This window comes from Chiloscyllium punctatum, chromosome 3 (genome assembly GCF_047496795.1).
Source record: "Chiloscyllium punctatum isolate Juve2018m chromosome 3, sChiPun1.3, whole genome shotgun sequence".
Taxonomy (NCBI): domain Eukaryota; kingdom Metazoa; phylum Chordata; class Chondrichthyes; order Orectolobiformes; family Hemiscylliidae; genus Chiloscyllium; species Chiloscyllium punctatum.
Genome location: NC_092741.1, coordinates 14,082,023 through 14,104,833, shown reverse-complemented (window position 1 = coordinate 14,104,833; position 22,811 = coordinate 14,082,023). Strand labels below are relative to the sequence as shown.

The window sequence follows — 22,811 nt, the reverse complement described above, 5'->3', positions numbered from 1 at the left end:
AGTTGCCATCCTGTCTCCCTGATGTAGAGGAGACCACATCGAGAGCAACGGACACAGTAGATGCAAGATAAAAGATGGAAAATTACAGGCCAATTAGCCTAACCTCGGTTGTTAGTAAAATTCTAGAATCCATCATTAAGGATGAGGTTTCTAAATTCTTGGAAGAGCAGGGTCAGATTAGAACAAATCAACATGGATTTAGTAAGGGGAGGTCATGCCTGACAAACCTGCTGGAATTTTTTGAAGAGGTGACAAGTAGGTTAGACCAGGGAAACCCAGTGGATGTGGTCTATCTAGATTTCCAAAAGGCCTTTGATAAGATGCCACACCAGAGGCTGCTGAGCAAGGTGAAGGCCCATGGTGTTCAAGGTGAGCTACTGGTATGGATTGAGGATTGGCTGTCTGACAGAAGGCAGAGAGTTGGAGACAAAGGATTTTTTTTCGGAATGGCAGCCGGTGACAAGCAGTGTCCTGCAGGGTTCAGTGTTGGGGCCGCAGCTGTTCACGTTATATATTAATGATCTGGATGAAGGGACTGGCGTAATTCTAGCGAAGTTACGAAGATACGAAGTTAGGTGGACAGGCAGGTAGTACTGAAGAAGTGGGGAGGCTGCAGAAGGATCTAGACAGCTTGGGAGAGTGGTCCAGGAAATGGCTGATGGAATTCAATGTGAGCAAATGCGAGGTCTTGCACTTTGGAAAAAAGAATACAAGCATGGACTACTTTCTAAACGGTGAGAAAATTCATAAAGCCAAAGTACAAAGGGATCTGGGAGTGCTAGTCGAGGATTCTCTAAAGGTAAACATGCAGGTTGAGTCCGTGATTAAGAAAGCGAATGCAATGTTGTCATTTATCTCAGAGGGTTGGAATATAAAAGCACCGTTGTGCTACTGAGACTTTATAAAGCTCTGGTTAGGCCCCATTTGGAGTACTGTGTCCAGTTTTGGTCCCACACCTCAGGAAGAACATACTGGCACTGGAGCGTGTCCAGCGGAGATTCACACGGATGATCCCTGGAATGGTAGGTCTAACATACGAGGAATGGCTGAGGATCCTGGGATTGTATTCATTGGAGTTTAGAAGATTAAGGGGAGGTCTAATAGATAATACATGGCTTGGAAAGGGTGGACACTAGGAAATTGTTTCCATTAGGCGAGGAGACTAGGACCCGTGGACACAGCCTGAGAATTAAAGGGGGTAAATTCAGAACAGAAATGCGGAGACATTTCTTCAGCCAGAGAGTGGTGGGCCTGTGGAATTCATTGCCGCAGAGTGCAGTGGAAGCCGGGATGCTAAATGGCTTCAAGGCAGAGATTGATAAATTCTTGATGTCACAAGGAATTAAGGGCTACGGGGAGAATGTGGGTAAGTGGAGTTGAAATGCCCATCAGCCATGATTGAATGGTGGAGTGGATTCGATGGGCTGAATGGCCTTACTTCCACTCCTATGTCTTATGGTCTTATAGATGAGGTGCTTGAATGTGCTGGAAGGTCTCTGCCAGATGTGGAAGAATCATTTGGCGCCTTGGATGGAGGTGAGGGGAGGATGTGGGCACAGGTTTTTCACTTTTTGCAGTGGCAAGAGAAGGTGCCGGGGGTGGAGAGTGGGTTGATGGGGAAAGTAGCCCGAGCAAAGAATTCACTAAGGAAATGGTCTCTGTGGAATGCTGATAGGGATGGGGAGGGAAATATATCTCTGCTGGTGGGGTCTGTTTGTAGGTGGCCCCAAAGGATCTTTTGACATCCTGCACATCCAAATACCTCATCTACTGTGTCTATTGCTCTCAGTGTGGTTTCCTCTACATTAGGGAGACAGGATAGCAACTTGTGGAATATTTCAGGGAACATCTCTGACACAGACACACACCTTTCAGGGAATATCTCTGGGACACCGCACCAAACAGCCCTGACCACTTCAACTTCCCCTCCCACTCTGCCAAGGACATCCAAGTCCTGGGCCTCGTCCACTGACAAGCTACCTGACAACTGGAGGAGGAGCACATCTTCCACCTTGGAACCATCCAACCATGTGGGACCAATGTCAATTTCACCAGTTTCCTCATCTCTCCTCCCCCCACCTCATCCCAGATCGGCACCACCGTCTTCAACTGTCCTGCTGTCCATTTTCCTTCCTGTCCATCTGGTCCACCCTCCCCTTTGACCTATCACAACCAACCTGCATCTACCTATTTCATTCCCAGCTACCTTGCCCCCATCCCCACCTTTCCAATTATCTGTCAGTCCTTTTCCTCCCCCAACTCCCTCAACAACCACGAACTCCCCACATTCCTGATGAAAGTCTTATGCCCGAAACATCAATTCTCCTGCTCCTCAGATGCTGCGCTTTTCCAGCACCACACTTTTTGACTCTGATCTCCAGCATCTGCAATCCTCACTTTCTCCGAGCTAAAGAGTGATGAATCTATGGAATTCATTGCCACAGATGGCTGTGGAGGCCAGGTCATTGAGTATATTTAAGACAGAGATAGACAGGTTCTTGATTGTTAAAGGAATCAAAGATTACAGGGAGAAGGTGGGAGGATGGGGTTGAGAAATGTATCAGCCATGATTGATTAGCGGAGCAGACTCGATGGGCCGAATGGCCTAATTTCAGCTCAATTTCTTATGGTCTTATGGCATGGTGAGAATTTGTGGTGACTTTAATGTCATGATCATCTTAGTCCTGAGTGTGGATCAATCACCCCTTCTGCACCTAGAAGACCTATTCAGTGGACTGGCAGAGGAAAAGAAATTTTCAAAAATGGATCTGTCACAGGCCTACCTACAGATCAGGGTTACAAAGGAGTCAAAGCCACCTCTGACAATAGTGACGCACAGGGACTGGTCTGTAGAAACAACATCCATTTGTCATCACATCATCATCAGCTGTGTTCAAGAGGGCCATGGATCAAATATTAAGTGGGTTGCCAGGTATCCAGTGTTATCTGGACAATATTTTGAATAATGGATCCTCTGAAGAGAAGCATATGAAAAATTAAGAAGAAATATTTAAAAAGGTTGCAGGAGCATGGCTTACAAGTAAAAATGGAGAAATATGAGTTTTTTAAAAAAACTGTATAGAATACCTGGGCTGTGAAATCGATGGTGAGATTCGAGTCAAGATGCCCAATAGGTGGAGGCTATCGTGAAAGCCCTTAGACCAGGGACTGTGCCTCAACTGCATTCATTCTTGGGACTTGTAAATTACTGTTGCAAGTTTGTGTCTGATCTGGCAACTTTGCTAAAACTCACGCATCGGTTGCCGGGAGAAGGGCATCCGTAGAAATGGACCCAGGAATGTGAGGAGGCTTATAGTTGCCACTGCAGTTTAGTGTGTGACACCTTGCCTTATGGGGTTGATGCTGTACTATCACACATCTTATCAAATGGAGAGGAAAAGCCCACTTTGTTCACATCAAGGTCACGAATGAAGACAGAGGATAATTATGCTCAAGTGGAAAAGGAAGGATTGAACATTGTATTCAGTGTTAAGAAGTTCAACCATTTCCTTCAAGGGAGGTACTTCATGTTACTGACAGACACAGACTGCTAACCTCCATTTTTAGCCTGTTTACATCAGCAATAGTGACAGCAAACTCGGAGAGGTAGGCACTGGGTCTGCCAGCCTACTCATACAAGAACAAATACCAACAGATGGAGAAGCATGTGAATGCAGATGCCCTGTTGTGGCTGCCACTAATAGGGAATAAAGATTTCAGCTGGAATCTGAAAATGATGTACTTTTCCCAGGAAAATATGGTACCAGTGTCAGAGAATCAGGTGTGGACGCTACTTGGAAAGACCTCACCTTGAGCCAAGGGGAAGACTTAGTCCTGAGTGAGGAGGACCAGTCATGGAAATCACCCAGAATTACACTCTTACCTGTCCAGGAGATGGGCAGGGTGTTTAATGTGGAGGGGAAGAGTTGTGATTCCTCCCCCATTAACAGGTAAAGTGCTAGAACAAGTACACTAAGGGTCTCTTGACATGGTGTGAATGAAGGAGATAGTCAGGAGCTACTTTTGGTAGCTGAATGTGGACTCCCAGATTGATGAGAAAGCAGGAGCTTGTGAATCCTGCACATTAGTAAGACGGCATTGCCGTTATCGTCTCATCATCCATGGCCTCAATCACTGTGGCAGCGGATCTTACTGGTGGTCATAGCGGGTTGGTTTAGCTCAGTTGGCTGGACAGGTGGTTTATGAAGCAGTGTGATGCCATGTTAGGACATGGAGTTAGACAACCAAATCAAATCAGCCTCCTTGTTCCTGCATTCACAACACAGTAACGTTAAAATCCTCAATGCCCCTCAAAATTGACCCCTATGGTTCCTAACCAAACGTTTTGAATAACAAGTACCACACTTTGTGAATAACTGAAACCAGACACCAGAATTGTTGTGTAAACAAAAGATGTAATAATTTATTGATAAAATAGTAGCTCTATCAGAGCAAAGTTAAACCTCAAGATAATCCAATTCATACCTATAATTAAACACATCAATATTGATTCTAGCCCCCAGTCTCACACAAACTCAGATAGACAAGCAGACACAGTTAAGGGATGAATCAAAAGAAAAATAAATAACTGAGATGTAACTGGGCAGTTCACTGAAGCAGACTCCACCCCCCGTCCCCTCACAGGCATGTGGAATTGTATCTTGCATGGTTTCTGAAGAAGCCGATGCATGCAACTAGCTTCCAGCAGGCCCTGAGGAATATTCACTTTAAACTTAAAACTGCAGCTTTATTCCCTGAACTTCCCATACGCTGACAATGGGAGAGCAACAAGGGAATAATCAAACCTCCATCCTGTAGCTTTCACAGACACAATCCTTCTGACTCAAACACAGTCCATAAATCACTTCTATCTCTGGCCTCTCCATACCAGACTGGCTGTTTCCCCATGAGGTCCCAGTTACCTGCTTGAGCATAATGCCTCTCTGGAGCTGAAACATTTATAGAGCACTTTGAATAAGAACCAAGTTGCAATTAATTTCCAGGCCAAGCCCCATAAACAAATAACAGTTTGTTCCTTCTCCTCTTCTATTGAAACAAGTTGCTGCTCACAGTCCATAGATCAACTTCAAATCTCAGCTTAAGTTCACTTCATTAAAAAATATACCAAGGACATCCTTTCTCAGAAGGCAGCTCATAACCGCCTTCTCAAGGTCAACTTGGGGTGGGCAAGAAAAGCTGACTCAGCCAGCAGTGCCCGCAGCTCCTGAATGAGTTTTAAAAATCTACAGTGGCGTGACCTCTTTCTGTCCCTCTTCTATCTTGTGCCAACTAACATGATGCTAATGCTTTATCTCAATAAACCTTTGCTCAGTTAAAGGAATCTATACGTTGATGAACTGGTTTTACAGTGCCCTTTGTCATCTTGCATAAATAACCTGTTGTATTCTACATTGATTTGACGCTAGTTTGTTTCATTAATGATATTCCTGAGACCCTAAACAAGCTGCAGCTACTTCATCTCACTTCATGATACAGGAGTTGTTTGAAACCGTCTTATTGCAAAAGTTGGAATAAAGATTCATTCCTTTACTCTCAATCATAACCTTAAAGATACTCAAATCTCAAAGAGGGGTCACCTTGTTTCTAAAGCTCATTGTTCAGTTGCTAAGCTGCAACTTGAAAATGTTTGTGTTCACTTGATATGGAAAAGTATTGATTGATCAGCTGAAAGAGAATAGGAGTTTGTAATTAGCCAGAGCTTTCCTTGCCCATGTTTGACCTGAAGCCAGGAAACTTTATGGTGTCCAGAATTAGTGGTGAGAACTTACAAAGTAATATCTGGCTGCACAGCATTGTGACCCCAACTTGAATAAATCTGCACTATTGCTGTGACAAAATGTGCTCAAAAATAGTACTAAAGGAGTCTGGGTTGTGTAAAAACAATTTTTATAACAAAGCTGATTTTAAAGAAATGTTTCTAACCTGCACAATGTAGTTACACTCAAGCAGCTCCATAACTGGATGTAGATTTAATTTCATGTACTGATAAGAATCTTCAAAGGATGCATCATACAAGCTTTGTAGAATCTCTGCCTCCCAAGGAATGCGTTTGTTCAACCAAGCCTGCAAATCAAAACATAGAAACTTTCAGGATAATGAAAGAAGAGGCATAATTCAGACCATAGTTCATCAGCTAAAATATAGTAGATAAGCAAGATACATTAATACACTATTCACCTGCATTTACTAATTTTCTTGTCATATTTTAATGGATAGCAGCAAAAAAAGCAAAAAGAGTTTAGAAACTTGAATACACAGATATAACTTGATGAGTCTAAACTTCAAATAAAATTTACAAATAATTTTTAAATGAAGCAACTTAATTTAATATGTTAATGTGTAAGGGGGTACATATCTTTCCTTTTTGGATAAAAGTTGGCATGGAAGTTAAACACTGAGGTAAAAAAATATACAAAACTGCAGACAGTAGAAATCTGAAACAAAAAGAGAAATGCCTGGACAAGCCAAGAGATCTGGCAGCAACAGTGGACAAAAAGCAGAGTCAAGGGTTCACATTTATTGTTCTGTAGAAGGCCTCACAGTGGAACAGGAAGAGGAACTCATAAATATACAGGAAGACAATAGACAATAGGTGCAGGAGTAAGCCATTCTGCCCTTTGAGCCAGCACCACCATTCATTATGATCATGGCTGATCATCCTCAATCAGTATCCTGTTCCTGCCTATCCCCATAACCCTTGATTCCACTATCCTTAAGAGCTCTATCCAACTCTTTCTCGAAAGTATCCAGCGACTTGGCCTCCACAGCCTTCTGGGGCAGAGCCTTTCACACACCCACCACTCTCTGGGTGAAGATCCCCTCTCAGCCTTCTAAACTCAAGGGTATACAAGCCCAGTCGCTCCAATCTTTCAGTGTAAGATAGTCCCGCCATTCCGGGAATTGACCTCGTGAACCTATGCTGCACTCCCTCAATAGCCAGAATGTCTTTCCTCAAATTTGGAGACCAGAACTGCACAAAGTACTCCAGGTGTGGTCTCACCAGGGCCCTGTACAGCTGCAGAAGAACCTCTTTGCTTCTATACTCAATCCCTCTTGTTATTAAGGCCAGCATTCTATTAGCTTTCTTCACTACCTGCTGTATCTGCATGTTTGCTTTCATTGACTGATGTACAAGAACACCTAGGTCTCGTTGTACTGCTCCTTTACCTAACTTGACTCCATTTAGGTAGTAATCTGCCTTCCTGTTCTTGCCACCAAAGTGGATAAACACACATTTATCCACATTAAACTGCATCTGCCATGCATCCGTCCAGTCACCCTAGCGGGTCCAGGTCACCCTGTATTCTCCTAACATCCTCCTCACATTTCACCCTGCCACCCAGCTTTTTGTCATCAGCAAATTTGCTTATATTACTTTTAATACCTTCATCTATATCATTAATGTACATTGTAAAAAGCTGCGGTCCCAGCACTGATCCCTGCGACACACCACTGGTCACCGCCTGCCATTCCGAAAGGGAGCCGTTTATCTCTATTCTTCGTTTCCTGTCAGCCAACCAATTTTCAATTCATGTCAATATTTTGCCCCTAATACCATGTGCCCTAATTTTGGTCACTAACCTCCCATGTGGGACTTTATCAAAGGCTTTCTGAAAGTCCAGGTATACTGCATCCACTGGATCTCCCTTGTCCATCTTCAGAGTTACATCCTCAAACAATTCCAGAAAATTTGTCAAGCATGACTTCCCTTCATAAATCCATGCTGACTCTGACCTATCCTGTTACTGCTATCCAGATGTGTTGTAATTTCATCCTTTATAATTGACTCCAGCATTTTCCCCCCACTGAGGTCAGACTAACTGGAACTCATAGTGGAACAGGGAGAGGATCTCACAGTGGGACAGGAAGAGATGCTCACAGTGGGACAGGAAGAAGAGCTCACTGTGGGACAGGGAGAGGAGCTCACTGTGGGACTGGCAGAGAAGCTCACGGTGGGAAAGGAAGAGGAGCTGATAGTGAAACAGGAAGAGAAACTCACTGTGGGATAGTAAGAGGAACTCACAGTGGGACAGGGAGAAGGGCTCACAGTGGGATAGGGAGAGGATCTCACAGTGGGACAGGAAGAATAGCTCACTGTGGGACTGGCAGAGAAGCTCACGGTGGGAAAGGAAGAGGAGCTGATAGTGAAACAGGAAGAGGAACTCACAGTGGGATAGGGAGAGGAACTCACAGTGGGATAGTAAGAGGAACTCACAGTGGGACAGGGAGAAGGGCTCACAGTGGGATAGGGAGAGGATCTCACAGTGGGACAGGAAGAATAGCTCACTGTGGGACTGGCAGAGAAGCTCACGGTGGGAAAGGAAGAGGAGCTGATAGTGAAACAGGAAGAGGAACTCACAGTGGGATAGGGAGAGGAACTCACAGTGGGACAGGAAGAGGGGCTCACAGTGGGACAGGGAGAGGGGCTCACAGTGGGGCAGGGAGAGGGGCTCACAATGGGGCAAAGAGAGGGGCACACAGTGGGACAGGGAGAGGGGATCTCTGTGGGACTGGGAGAGGATCTCAGAGTGATGCAGGGAGAGGAGCTCAGACTGTTCTGCATGTTTTTTGATGAGTTCAAATGTCATAATTTGCCATGATGGCATCGGAGGCCATAACCTAGCATGTCTGGATCACTAGTCCAATGACATTATCACTAAGTTCTTGACTTGAACATCACTTCCCATTCCTGATTTATTACTGCTTCTGAGATGTTACTAGTATCCACTATCTTGAATACTGATGCAAAGTACCTTTTCAAGCCATCTGCTATTTCACCATTTTTCCAATATTAAATTTCCAGATTCACTTTATTTCGAACCAACGCTCACATTATTATCTGTATTTTTTGATACATAATCTTACTGTTTTGATATTTCTGGTTAGTTTTTTCTTGTACTCATTTTATTAGTTCTTTCATCATTCTTTTTCACACAGACAGAGGTGTTATGGACCAGATCAGACTCCCTCAAAATATTTTAAGAAGGTAGCTTTGACCCTAAATTTCTCTTAAATGTTGATGTGAAGTTCTTGTCGCAAATGCAATGTGACTGGTCAATTACTTAGCTTTAAGCAAAACACAATTTATTTAAATATTTTTGTTAAGATACTAACAAAAGAAAGAGGTATTTAGAAAAACTTAAGTATTGGAAAACCTAACTGAATAATAGATACAGTACTAAAGACTAATTAACTGTTCCAATGTCATAACATTCCATAAACAAACTTCTTGGTAAATAGGAAAATTCTGACAAGATTCTTACACGTGTTTCTTCAGTCCAGGAGAAAGCAATATCAAGAGACATTTCAGAGAAAGTAGCAGCTAGAAATCATTCGCTGAAACTTCAACTCTTCTGAGACCCCAAACAGCTTCTGATAGCTACTTCAAAAACCAAAATCCAGAAATCTGGATCTGTGAGAGCTGGCCATACCCATTCAGGCTCTTAAAAAATAATCAAGGCCTCCTATGCTGTTTTTTCAAGGTGTCTTCAGCAGCTAGCTCCGTACCTCTGCCTTATAACCTCTCTTGAAAAAAACCCAGGACAAAATAATCTTTTAAAGCAACAGCATCATCACCTTGGTGCATGAATGGAATGAGTTGCCAGAGGTGGTGGTGGAAGCAGATATAATTACAACAGTTTAAAGGCATGTGGATGTTTACATCAATATGGGCCAAATGCTGGCAAATGAGACTAGATCAGTTTATGATACATGGTCAGCATATACAAGTTGGACCAACGGATCTGTTTCTGTGCTTTATTACTCTATAACTCTTTGCTTTTCTTTATATATTAATCAATCTTCTGGCATGCACAGTGATATGCTTTTATTTTATGTTTGGTCCTATCTTTAATCTTATTAGTTAATCACAGGCTGTGTCTTTCATTTGGAATTCTCCTTACTCATTAGAAATTACTTACTGTGTGTATTTTGCAGTATTCCCTAAATGGATGCCATTATATTTCTATTGACTTTTCATTTAATCAAATTTTCTAATACACTCTCGTCAACTCTGCTTTCATGCCCTTATTTAAAATCTATACAAGTCTCACATCCACTCCTCTCTGCCCAAAGTGAATGTAAAATTCGATCATTTTGTCAGAAATACAGAGAGAAAAATAAACCATGAGGGTAAACTAGTGAGGATTATAAAACCTGCCAGTAAGAGCTCCTTTACATATATAAAAAGGAAGAGAGAGGTCAAAGGGAACGTAAGCACCTAGAAAATTATTCTGGGGAGATAGTTATGAGGAACAAAAAAATGGCAGAGAAGTTAAACAGATATCTTGCATCAGTCTTTGTGTTGAAATATACTATGAACATCCTATTAAAACCAAAGTGGAATTAAATACCAATACTATCACTATGAATTCCTCATTGCTAAAACTAAACAGGAAATCATGAGATTTTTGGGAGTGTGTGAGTTTAATCAGAAATCTGTGTGTAGCTTCAGCATAATAGCGGTAACATTATCAGATGTATTATGGAAACAGACAAAAATGGTGAGGTTAACAAAATGCCATGCAATCTTTGAGAAGCTGAATGTAATCCTAATAAAAGAATCAGTGTTGGTCACCCCTGAATTTATCAAACCCTCTGAAAAAACAACTGATGTTTGTGATTTCACAATAGGTGCAGACCTGATGCAAGGTCATGATTTGGGAATAGAGAAATCAGTGCGTAATTTTCCAAGAAATTAAAACAATAACAGTGGAAGTACTCTTTAGTAGAAAAGGAGACGGAGATGATGAAGGCTATTCAGCATTTTGAATCCTATGGGCTGCAGTGAAATAAGCATATCTAGAATTCAAAAATGATGAAACCCTTTAAGAATTTAAGAAAACGTGATGAAGATTGTATATGATTTGGATAAGGGATGAATGGATTTAAATCGTATGTTTTGTTGTGTATGTGTCAGGTTTCTTGTGATTAAAATGCATTCCTAAACATGGTCACAGAATGAAGTGTGAAGACTGATCAATCATACTGTCTAAGTCATTTATATAAACTACAAACAGCAAGGGCTTCAACATTGACCTGTGGGACCCACTGGATACTGACTTCTTGGTGGAAAAACACCCTTCAACCATCACCCTCTACTTCCTGCCACTCAACCAATTCTGGATCCAATGTGCTTAGATCCCATTGGGTCTTACCTTTGTTATTCGTCTTCCATATGGCACTTTATTAAAAGTCTTGCTGAAATCTAAGTAGATGACATCAAAAGCATTGTCCTCATCGAAAAACCTTTGAAAAATTCAGTCACTTTGGTCAGAGTTGACCTCTCCTTAACAAAACTGCTGCTGATTAATCCCTGCCTCTCCAAATGCAGATTAATTCTGTCCTTCAGAACTGCTGCAATAGTTTCCTATGACTGAGATTAAACTGACTGGCCTGTGGTTTCCTGGTTTAACCCTTGCTCCCTTTTTGAATGATGGTGCCACATTGGCTGCCTTCCAGTCCTCTGGCACTTCTCCTGTGGCCAGAGAGGAATTGAACATTTTTGCCAATAACATGATGAATGTCAGAATAGCCATAATCTTACAGAATGGAAAATTAATCTTGAGAGGAGAAAAAAAAATCCAGTCCTAATTTCTTATTGTCTTAAACTTAATTGTGTTGTGTATCATTATCAATGTACTAAATTGGCTAGATTTGAAACATATATAAAAAGCTATTTTTGAAGATACTGAGAAAGAGACAAAAAGACAATGCTGTAGAGAAAGAGAAAAAGCAGCTACTGCTATGGAGAAATAAAACAACTGCTTGTATTAAAAGAAATGGACAAAACCACAAGGACTCTAACAGATTAAAGGAACAGGGATTCACGAAGCTAAGCTTTGCTGGTAAAAACTGGATCAAGAGAACTCAGGCTGAATGAGAAAAAAATCATCGGACAGTGGAAGCTTTGCCCTCACGTGGCAGAGGGAGTTTTGGAGGAATGATTCTTGTCATTTTAGAGAAGTATATTTCATGGTATTTTGGCAAGAGGTTATGATCATTAGCAAGACCATAATTTGTTGCCATCTTAAATTGCCATTAAGCTGAGGGGAATTCTCAATGCCATTTTGGATAGCAATTAAGAATTAATCATATCGCTGAATCTTCAGTGAAATCAAAGCCGGACTGACTAAGACTTTCTTCTCTAAAGGACATTAATGAATCATATGTATTTTCACAAACATCGATGATGGTTCTCATGACTACTCATACCAAACCTAGCAGCAGATTCCAGATTTACTAAGTTTATAAAAACCCACCAGAGTGGGATTTGAAACCATGCTTCAGTGTATTAGACTGATCCTCTGAATTACTGATGTAATGCGATCAACAGTCGGTGACCATTTCCTCCATTATAATTCTCTAAAGCTGCCTGAAATATGGTGCATAGTAAAAAGAGTTATACATATGTTGATTGTATTCATTAAGTTATGCAGAAGTATCTTTTCCTCAGCTTGGTGTATTGCAACATTGTTAGAATATGTTTAGAATATGTTGATTTTGGTTTGTTTGTTACAGTAAAAGTCTTAAAATATGGAATCAGACTTTCTGTTCTTTTCATTGGTGACTGGAAACGCCTCTCTTTTCAAACATTTTTAGTCTCTATGTGGATTTTGATGCTGAGGCTGTTACCTTCAAAATTGGTTTCCAGCTGAGAGCAGAAGAGCTAATGTAGACCATTCCCATTCTGGACACCGTGGCTGGAGATGCATTCTCAATGTTGTGTACCTCAAACAGCAGTTTGCAGGAAGGAGCCATGGGAATACGGTCACCATTAGCCAAAGTTAATGTCTTGTTATCATCCAGTACAGAATTTAGATTTTCTATCCAAATAGCGTCCACTGGACCATCTAGAATTATCCAGATATTATCACCTAGAAACCAAAGTGTACAAATACATTTAAAAACTGACAATGAATAACTAGGTTTCATATTATTAATTTGCACAGTAAATCATGCGACAAGCTAAATTTTTGATCATTTCTGAACTGAATCCCACAGTTCAATTTAATTACAGTAATTATGATTACAATTTAATTCCTAATTAAGCATATTAACTTTGTTACTAAAAACAAAATATGCTGGGAATAATTACCAACTCAATTAATATTGGGAAGACTATATATTTATAGATTTTAAGCAGTGTTGAAGGGACGATTTGGACAAGTCCTGGGTTGTAAAGGATTTAGCATGCAAATTTAAAAGTCAAAAGGTCAAAAAGAACTAGGGACTGTGAATTTGGGAGAAGAACTTTCAAAGAGATCCAAGAGGTTGCTTTTTGACTTATGATTGCTAGAAAATAATTGGGGATTAGAAATGACCTTCTGTTGGAGGTTGCCTAGCAACCGGTACTGTAGTTGCTGTGTCTTCCAGTAAATTGCTTTTGGTTAGAAAAAGGCCTCCAAGCTGGAAATAAGTAATTCCCTCTCTCCTGAAAAGATATCGTTGGAGAAAAACTAGTAAAAAGCAACCATCATTTGTTATAATATCTCCTTTGATTGCAAAGCTCAACTTTATATTTTGCACTTGCCCTGGGCTCCCCCATAATTCAGAATCGGATATTTGTGGAGCCTCCACCCCATTTGTTATTTAATTGCCCATCATCATTCACAACTGGAATGACAGAACTGCAGACCTTAGAACTGATCCATTTCTGAAGAAGCCAGAAGATTAGGAAGACTTTAAAACTGGACATCAACTTAAAAAGCAAGAAGAGAGGAGATGAAGAAGTATGTGGTAAAGCTAGCTAGTAATATAAAACAAGATTGCAAGAATGTCTTTTTAGATATATAAAGAGGTAAGGGAGAGGCAAAAGTGAACATTGGACTGATGGAAAGTTAGGCTGAAGAAATAATTATGGAAATAAAGAAACAGTGGACAAACTAAGTAGGTACTTTGCATCAGTATTCATGGGGAAAGATGCCAGCAATATACCTGAACTTTAAGAGTGTCAGGGCAAGAGGTTAGTGTAGTGACCATCACTAAGGAGAAGGTAAAATCAAATTACTGCAGATGCTGGAATCTGAAACCAAAAAAGAGAAACTGCTGGAAAATCTCAGCAAGTCTGGCAGCATCTTTGACAAAGGATCAGTTAGACTCGAAATGTCAGCTCTTTTCTTACAGATGCTGCCAGACTTGCTGAGATTTTCCAGCATTTTCTCTTTTTTGGACTAAGGAGAAGGTACTGGGGAAGTTGAAAGATTTGAAAGTGGATTAATTTTAAGAGGGCGAGAAAACAAGGACAGAAATGTACTGCTGAGGTTGGATAAGGCTCTGGTCACACTGCATTTGAAATATTATGAGCAGTTTGGGCCCCATATCTGAGGAAGAATTGTTAATATTGGAGATGTTCCACAGGAAGTTTATAAGAATGATCCTGGGAATGAAGTGCTTGTCATATGAGGAGAGGTTGAGGACTCTGGGGCTGCAGTCTATGAGGTTTAAAAGGATGTTTGGGGGAGAATCTCATTGAAACTTACAGAATATTGACAGGCTGAGTGGACATAGAGAAGATGTTTCTACTAATAGGTTGGAACAACACAGCAAGCCAGTCAGCATTAGAAGATGGAGAAGTCAAAATTTTGGGTGTTCTTCACAACTGGGGCTGGGAGTAAGGGGACCTGCAGATAAAGGGGGTGGCAGGGGCAGGGTGGTGAGGTAGGGATAGGTGATCACAGGTAGCGGGAACAGCCTGGTTGGTCGATGGGAAGAATGAATCAGGTTGGTGGCTGGAAGGAAGGGTCAGTAAGTGGAATGGAAGGGAGGAGGAGAGGCTGGAAAGGGAGTCAGGGGATAGAAAGGGAGATTATTTGAAATTGGAGAACTTAATGTTAAGTCCTCTGGGCTGTAGGCTGCCCAGGTGGAAGATGATGTGTTGTTCCTCCAATTTGTGGTTTGATTCACTGTGGCAATGGAGGAGGCCAACGATGGTTATGTTGGAAAAGGAGTGGGAAGGGAAATTAAAATGGGCAGTGACTGGGAGCTTAGGTCAGGCCCTGTGGGCCCAGCTGAGATGTTTGGCGAAACATGCCCTGAGTTTATGTTTGGTCCCCCCGATGTAGAGAAGACCACATCGGGAGCACCAGATACTGAAAACTAGGTTAGAGGAGAGGCAGGTGAACCTCAGAGGAATGGCTTTCAGGTTGTGGGGCATTGGGACCAGTACTTGGGTAGAAAAGAATGGTTCTGGTTGGATGGGATTCATTAGAGCTGTGCTGAGGCCAGTGTTCTGGGAATCCAATCACTCGAGCTGTAGAGGGAGCTTTAAATTAGATAGAAAGGTCGAAGGGGCTATAACTGATATATAAAGGAAAAGGAGAGGGTGGCATTGAAGGACAACTATTTTGATGATATCTAGAATGGAACAGGACTCCCAAACATAAGAAAAGGCAGTAAATATGGTCAAAGGTTAAAAAATGGTTAAAAAATCAAAAATAATGGCTCCTTATTAAAATGCACATTGTATTCAGAAACGGTTAAATTATTGGGTATGGCATTTATAGCTGCTACAGAGACATGATTACACAAAGATCAAAGCTGGGAACTAAATATTCCAGAGCATTACTTTCTAAAAGGACAGGCAGAAATGATGTTCTCAATGACCTGGGAACGCAGAAACAGGGCTCACAGTCAAAGGACGAGATCCATTTGGATTTCCAGAAGGCTTTTGACAAGGTGCCACACAGGAGGCTGTTACATTAAATTAAAGAGCTCATGGCATTTTGGGTAAGGTACTGTCATGGACTGGCGGAAGGCAGGCAGTGGGGATGAAGGGGTTTTTTTCAGAATGGCATTTGGTGACTACTGGAGTTCTGCAGGGGTTAGTACTGGAAACACGACTACTCACATTATAAGGGCTGAAGAAGGGCTGATGCCCGAAACGTCGATTCTCCTGTTCCTTGGATGCTGCCTGACCTGCTGCGCTTTTCCAGCAACACATTCTCAGCTCTAATCTCCAGCATCTGCAGTCCTCACTTTCTACTCACATTATACACTAATGATCTGGATAAAGAAACTGAGGACATTGTTGCAGCACGGTGGCACAGTGGTTAGCACTGCTGCCTCACAGCGCCAGAGACCTGGGTTCAATTCCCACCTCAGGCGACTGACTGTGTGGAGTTTGCACATTCTCCCCGTGTCTGCGTGGGTTTCCTCCGGGTGCTCCGGTTTCCTCCCACAGTCCAAAGATGTGCAGGTCAGGTGAATTGGCCATGCTAAATTGCCTGTAGTGTTTGGTAAGGGGTAGATGTAGGGGTATGGGTGGGTTGCGCTTCGGCGGGGCGGTGTGGACTTGTTGGGCCGAAGGGCCTGTTTCCACACTAAGTAATCTAATCTAATTTTGAAAATGATACAAATATAGGTGAAGGGACAGATAGTGTTGGGGAGGTGGGAAAACTGCAGAATGACTTGAACAAACTGGACGAGTGGGGGAAGAAATGGTACATAAAATACAATGTGGGAAATGTGAGATAATGCACTTTTGTAGGAAAAATAGGCATTGACTATTTTCTAAATGTGGAAAGGCTTTAGAAACATAAAGCACAAAGGTCCTCAGTAGTCCTAGTTTGGGATTCTCTTCAGATAAACATGCAGGTTCACTTGGCAGTTAGGAAGGCAAATGAAATGTTACTATTCATTTCAAAAAAACTAGAATACAAGAGCAGAGGAGTTACTCTCAGCTGAGGTTACTACCCTGCTGAGGTTGTATAAGGATCTGACCAGAGCACATTAGAATATTATGAGGAGTGTTGAAGCTGGTATCTAAAGAAGGATGTGCTGGTATTGGATAGGATCCAGAAGGTGTTTGCAAGAATGATCTGGGAATGAAGGGCTTATCATCTGAAGAAAGGTTGAGGATTCTGGATTTGTGCTCACAGAGCTTAGAAAGATAAGGAGGAATTGCATTAAAACTTATGGAATACTGAGAGGCCTGGATGGAGTGGATGTGGTGAAAACGTTTCCACAAATAGGAGAGAGTAGAACCTGAGGGCACAGCCACAGAATGAAGAGATGAACTTTAGAACTGAGACGAGGACAATATTTTTTCAGCCAGTGGGTTGTTAATCTGTGGAACTCATTGCCACTCATTCTTGACTAGTAAGGGGATCAAGTATTAAGGAGAGAAAGCAGGAGAATGGGGTCGAGAAATATATCAGCATGTTTGAATGATTTGATGGGCCAAATGACCTAATTCTGCTTCTGTATTTTATGGTATTAAGAGTAATATTACACTGGAAATTATGATTCTGTTTCTCTTTCCATAGATGCTGTCAGATCTTCGAAGTTTCTCCAACATTCCAAATTTCTAGCATCTTTAGTACTTTGTTTTTGAATTATTAATTACCCTTTGATAAGGTGCCACACAGGAGGCTGTTAAGTAAGATTAAAGGCTCAGACCTAGTGTTCAGGAGATCTGAACTTGAATCCCACCAGTTGCTGGAATTTGAATTCAATTTAATCCGGAAACAAAATCTGGGATGTAAAGCTAGTTCTAGTAATTATCACTGTTTATTGTAAAAGTCCATGCAATTTACAGATTTACTTTAGGGAAGGAAATCTGCCACCACAATCTGCTGGCTTATATGTGACTCCAGGCACAAAGAAATGTGGCTGCCACTAAAATACTCTTTGAACTAACCTGCAAACCAGTCCAAGAGGATAGCAAATAAAATAGAAACAGTAAGACATAGAAAATGGGAGCAGGAGTTGGCCATTCAGACCTTTGAGCATGCTCCACTATTCACTATGATCATGGTTGATCATCTAATTCAAGGGCCTACTCCAGTTTTTCCTTCAGATCCTTTGATTCTTTATGTCCTAAGTGCTATGTTCAAATCCTTCTTTTGCCTTGGCTGATTTCTGTGGTAGCGAATTTCACAGGCACACCACTCTGGGTGCAGACATTTCTCAGTCCATATTGGCATACACCTTATACTGTAATCCCTGGTTCTGGCTTCCACATCATTGAGAATAACCATCCTGCATCTACCCTATCTAGTCTTGTTAGAATTTTATAGGTTTTTTTTCTGAAACCACCCTTCATTCTTCTAAACTGCAGTGAATATAATCCTAACATAGAGTCATAGAGTCATAGAGATGGACAGCATGGAAACAGACCCTTCGGTCCAACCCGTCCATGCTGACCAGATATCCCAACCTAATCTAGTCCCACCTGCCAGCACCCGGCCCATATCCCTCCAAACCCTTCCTATTCATACACCCATCCAAATGCCTCTTAAATGTTGCAATTGTACCAGCCTCCACCATTTCCTCTGGCAGCTCATTCTGTAGCCATACCACCCTGTGTGTGAAAAAGTTGCCCCTTAGGTCTCTTCCCCTCTCACCCTAAACCTATGCCCTTCAGTTCTGGACTCCTAGACCCGAGGGAAAAGACTTTGCCTATTTACCCTATCCATGCTCCTCATAATTTTGTAAACCTCTATAAGGTCACCCCTCAGCCTCCGACGCTCCAGGGAAAACAGTCACAGCCTGTTCAGCCTCTCCTTATAGCTCAAATCCTCCAGCCCTGACAACATCCTTGTTAAACTTTTCTGAACCTTTTCAAGTTTCACAACATCTTTCCAACAGGAAGGAGACCAGAATTGCACACAATATTCCAACACTGGCCTAACCAATGCTAACAGATACAATCTTTCCTCACAAACCTATCTTGCCATGCCAGGAATCAGTCTGGTAAATCTTCACAGCCCTCCCTCTGTAGAAAGGCCATCCTTCCTCAGATAAGGAGATCAGATCTACACACAATACTCCAGGTGTCACAAGACCCTGTACAATTGCAACAAGGCATCCCTTCTCCTGTTCTCAAATCCTCTTGCTATGAGGCCAACAACCTGTTTGCCTTCTTCAATGCCTTGTATATGTCTGCCAACCAATTCTCTCTCCAAGCCAGTACATTATTGCCAATCTCATGTGCTTTAATTATAAGTTTCATATGTGGGACTTTATCAAAAGCCTTCTGAAAGGCCGAGTTATCAACCTACTCATTGCATCCTCAAAAAATGCCAACAGATTTGTCAATCATGGTTTCCCTTTTGTAAATCCTGTCATTATTTTCTGAGTGCTCTGCATTTCTCCCATTACCAATATTAGGATAACTGGCCTATAATTCCTTTTTTCTCTCTACCTCCTTTTTCTAACACTAAGGTCACATTAACTACTCTCTAAGCCATTGGGAACTGTTCCAGAATCTATAGAACATTGAAAGATGACCACTAATGCTATTTCCACAGCCACTTTAAGTACTCAACCTCACTGATATTCCACTGTTTCCCCAGCTGCTGAAGCTGGCGACACTTTTTGAAGATGTTTTAATCCTGGTTGCTGCACCTGGCTTATCACATATACCAGGAGGAGCATACCATAGCCTTGACCTCTCCCTTCATGACGTACCTATTTATTGCCCTTATATTGCCCTTTAAATCAAATAATATTAATTACTCTCGGGTCCTTGTTCACTTCTGCACTATTACCCTCACAAACAATAAACCCAAAATTAAAATCTTACAAACTGTTATTGATAAAAGAACTATAAATACTCACCTGACTTTACTCACCCATTCAGCATCAGTTTTTGACACACTTCCCACACTGCTTTACTGGAATCCTGCTTAGGGACATTCTTCCCAGGAAGTTTCACTGCAATGTTCATTGCAGGATAATCTTCCCAAACTGCTACTTCATTGTTATTTTAGTTAAATTGTTTTATTTTAGTTACTGGATAACAAAACACTTTCAAACAAAGTGACTTTAAATTTGCCAAAGTAGAGGAGTTTGTGTTCCCAATGATAGAGCAATTTACCTATGGGCAGATCACACACATGTGTGAACCAGCTATGACATTTCTTGAATAATTCCTTCCTTTAACTGTACTTCCAAATTCTACAATAGCTCCAGGAATTAGAAATTTAGTTGTGAAGGTAGATTGAAGAAGTTGGGACTGTTATCCTTGAATCTGAGAGAAGTTTTCAAAATTATGAATGGGCTGGGTAGAATCAAATGGGAAAAACTGTTCCCACTTGTGAAAAAAATGTGACTGGCATAGATTTAAAGTGATGGCAAACAAAGCAGAAGTGATATGAGAGAAGCAGTTGGTGTAGAATGCACAGTCTGGTAACGTAGTGGAAGTAAGTTTAGCTGAGACATTCAAAGTTAAAAATCACACAGCACCAGGTTATAGTCCAATAGGTTTATTTGAAAGCACTAGCTTTTGGAGCACTGCTTCTTCATCAGTCCATGGATTCCAGTTACACTTTCTGCTGCCAACATCATCAAAGACCCCTCTGACCCCTGATTCAGGTGAAGGAGCGGCACTCCAAAAGCTAGTGCTTCCAAATCAACCTGTTGAAATATAACCTGGTGTTGTGTGATTTTTAACTTTATCTACCCCAATCCAACACCAGAACCTCCTGGCCATGAGACATTCAAGCAGGCATTGGATAATTACTTCTAATAATTTGTAGAAAAAAGCAGGCGATTGGCATTAGGTAATAGAATTGGTACAAGAATGAAGGGGCCAATGGTCTCCTTTCATGCTATAACAATTTTGTGATTATTCCAGGCATCTTATACTGTGAAAAATGTTTTCATTGTCATCACAATCCAGTACCATTTTGAATAGTTTTAAAATAAGGAAGAATAGAAAGATATAGCTTGAGGAGATTTCTCTCTACTCTCTCTTTCAACATCAGCAAAACAAGAGAAGTGATCATTGACTCCAGGAAGAAAGGAGGAGGGCATCAATGGAACTGAAGTGGAGAGGGTTGAGAGCATCAAGTTCCTCAGAGTGACTATAACCGACAACCTGTCCTGGACTTCCTTGAAGATGTGACGGTCAAGAAGGCATAACAATGCCTCTTCTTCCTCAGGTCGCTAAAGAAATTTGGCATGTCCATTGGGATCCTCATAAGTGTGCCATTGAGAGCATAATGTCCGGGTGGGTAATGGCAACTGCTCTAGCCAAAACTCTAAGAAACTACAGAGGAGTGCGTGCACATTGGATAGGTGTGGCACTGGCCAACATCCAGTTCATGGATTCCATTTACACTTTCTGCTGCCAACATCATCAAAGACCCCTCCGATCCCAGTAATAGTCTCCTACAAGCTCTTCAGTTAGGCAGAAATTGCTCGAACACACATACCAACAGATTCAAGAATGGCTTCTTCTCTGCTGTTATTAGACTGATAAATGGACTTTCTAACTTCAAACAATGCTGATCTTGCTTGGTGGCATGTTCTGTGTAGTGTAACTTGTATGCCTCGCTCTATCTAAGCACCCTCTGATCTGTGTGCCCTTGTTCGCTATGATCTCCCTATACTGTTTGCAAAACAATGTGTTTTACTGTACTTAGGTACATGTGACTGCAATAAGACAAATCCAATCAAAAAGGTAAAAATCCAATCAAAATCAAATTCATCATTCCTGAGCCAGCTCATTATTAACATGCCTGCGACACTGACCCAGGTCCTACACCTCACCGCCTTCTACACTGGACCCAAACAACGTTGAAGTCACTAGTCTTCAGGCACCATATATTTCCACTGGACCAATTCTCCTCTGCTATCACCTCAGAGATGCCTCATCAGAGCAGTATCTCTCACCACTAACCCGTCTCATCAATGATGTCCCAATGCCCTTCCGGCTCCACTTTGCCAGCACCACACCTATCCAATGATGGAGTCGTGATCCTCTGGTGCCATCTCTCATCGCTGGCCCACTTCGTCGAAGAATCCCTGAAGTTCCTCTGTCTCTGCCTAGCCACTGTTTATGCTGGACCCAACCAACAATGGAGTTGTGATCCTCACATGCCATCTTTTGACCCTGGGTCACCTTGGCTGATGTAGCAGCCACTGATTCCAATGCTCAGCCCTGTACTTTTTCTGGAAAAGTAAGTAGGGGGGGATCACTCACCTCCACCATGAGATCTGCACTGGGCTCACTCACCGTCACCACGAGGTCCACGTTGGGTTCACTCACCGTCACCATGAAGTCCACGTTGGGTTCACTCACTGTCACCATGAGGTCCACATTGGATTCACTCACCGTCACCACGGGGTCCACATTGGATTCACTCACCATCACCACAGGGTCCACATTGGATTCACTCACCGTCACCACAGGGTCCACGTTGGGTTCACTCACCGTCACCACGGGGTCCACGTTGGGTTCACTCACTGTCAACATGAGGTCCACATTGGATTCACTCACCGTCACCACGGGCTCCACGCTGGGTTCACTCACCGTCACCACGGGCTCCACGCTGGGTTCACTCACCGTCACCACGGGTTCCACGCTGGGTTCACTCACCATCACCACAGGGTCCATGCTGGGTTCACTCACCGTCACCACGGGCTCCACGCTGGGTTCACACACCGTCACCACGGGCTCCACGCTGGGTTCACTCACCGTCACCACGGGCGCCACGTTGGGTTCACTCACCGTCACCACGGGCGCCACGTTGGGTTCACTCACCGTCACCACGGGCTCCACGCTGGGTTCACTCACCATCACCACAGGGTCCACGCTGGGTTCACTCACCGTCACCACGGGCGCCACATTGGGTTCACTCACTGTCACCAGGGGGTCCACGTTGGGTTCACTCACCGTCACCACGGGTCCACGCTGGGTTCACTCACCATCACCACAGGGTCCACGCTGGGTTCACTCACCATCACCACGGGCTCCACGCTGGATTCACTCACCGTCACCACGGGCTCCACGCTGGGTTCACTCACCGTCACCACAGGCGCCACGTTGGGTTCACTCACTGTCA

At 42.5% G+C, this 22,811-nt stretch overlaps 1 protein-coding gene across 1 annotated transcript in view; it reads right to left on the bottom strand.

Moving 5' to 3' along the window:
- LOC140453945 (dynein axonemal heavy chain 8-like) overlaps positions 1-22,811 on the bottom strand; it is a 1,117,430-nt gene that overhangs the window by 327,392 nt on the left and 767,227 nt on the right. Inside the window, exons 51-52 of the mRNA XM_072548819.1 lie at positions 12,655-12,896; positions 5,944-6,084 (exon numbers count right to left, since the gene is read on the bottom strand). Coding sequence (XP_072404920.1) covers positions 5,944-6,084; positions 12,655-12,896 — 383 coding nt within the window. The remainder of the gene's footprint in view (positions 1-5,943; positions 6,085-12,654; positions 12,897-22,811) is intronic.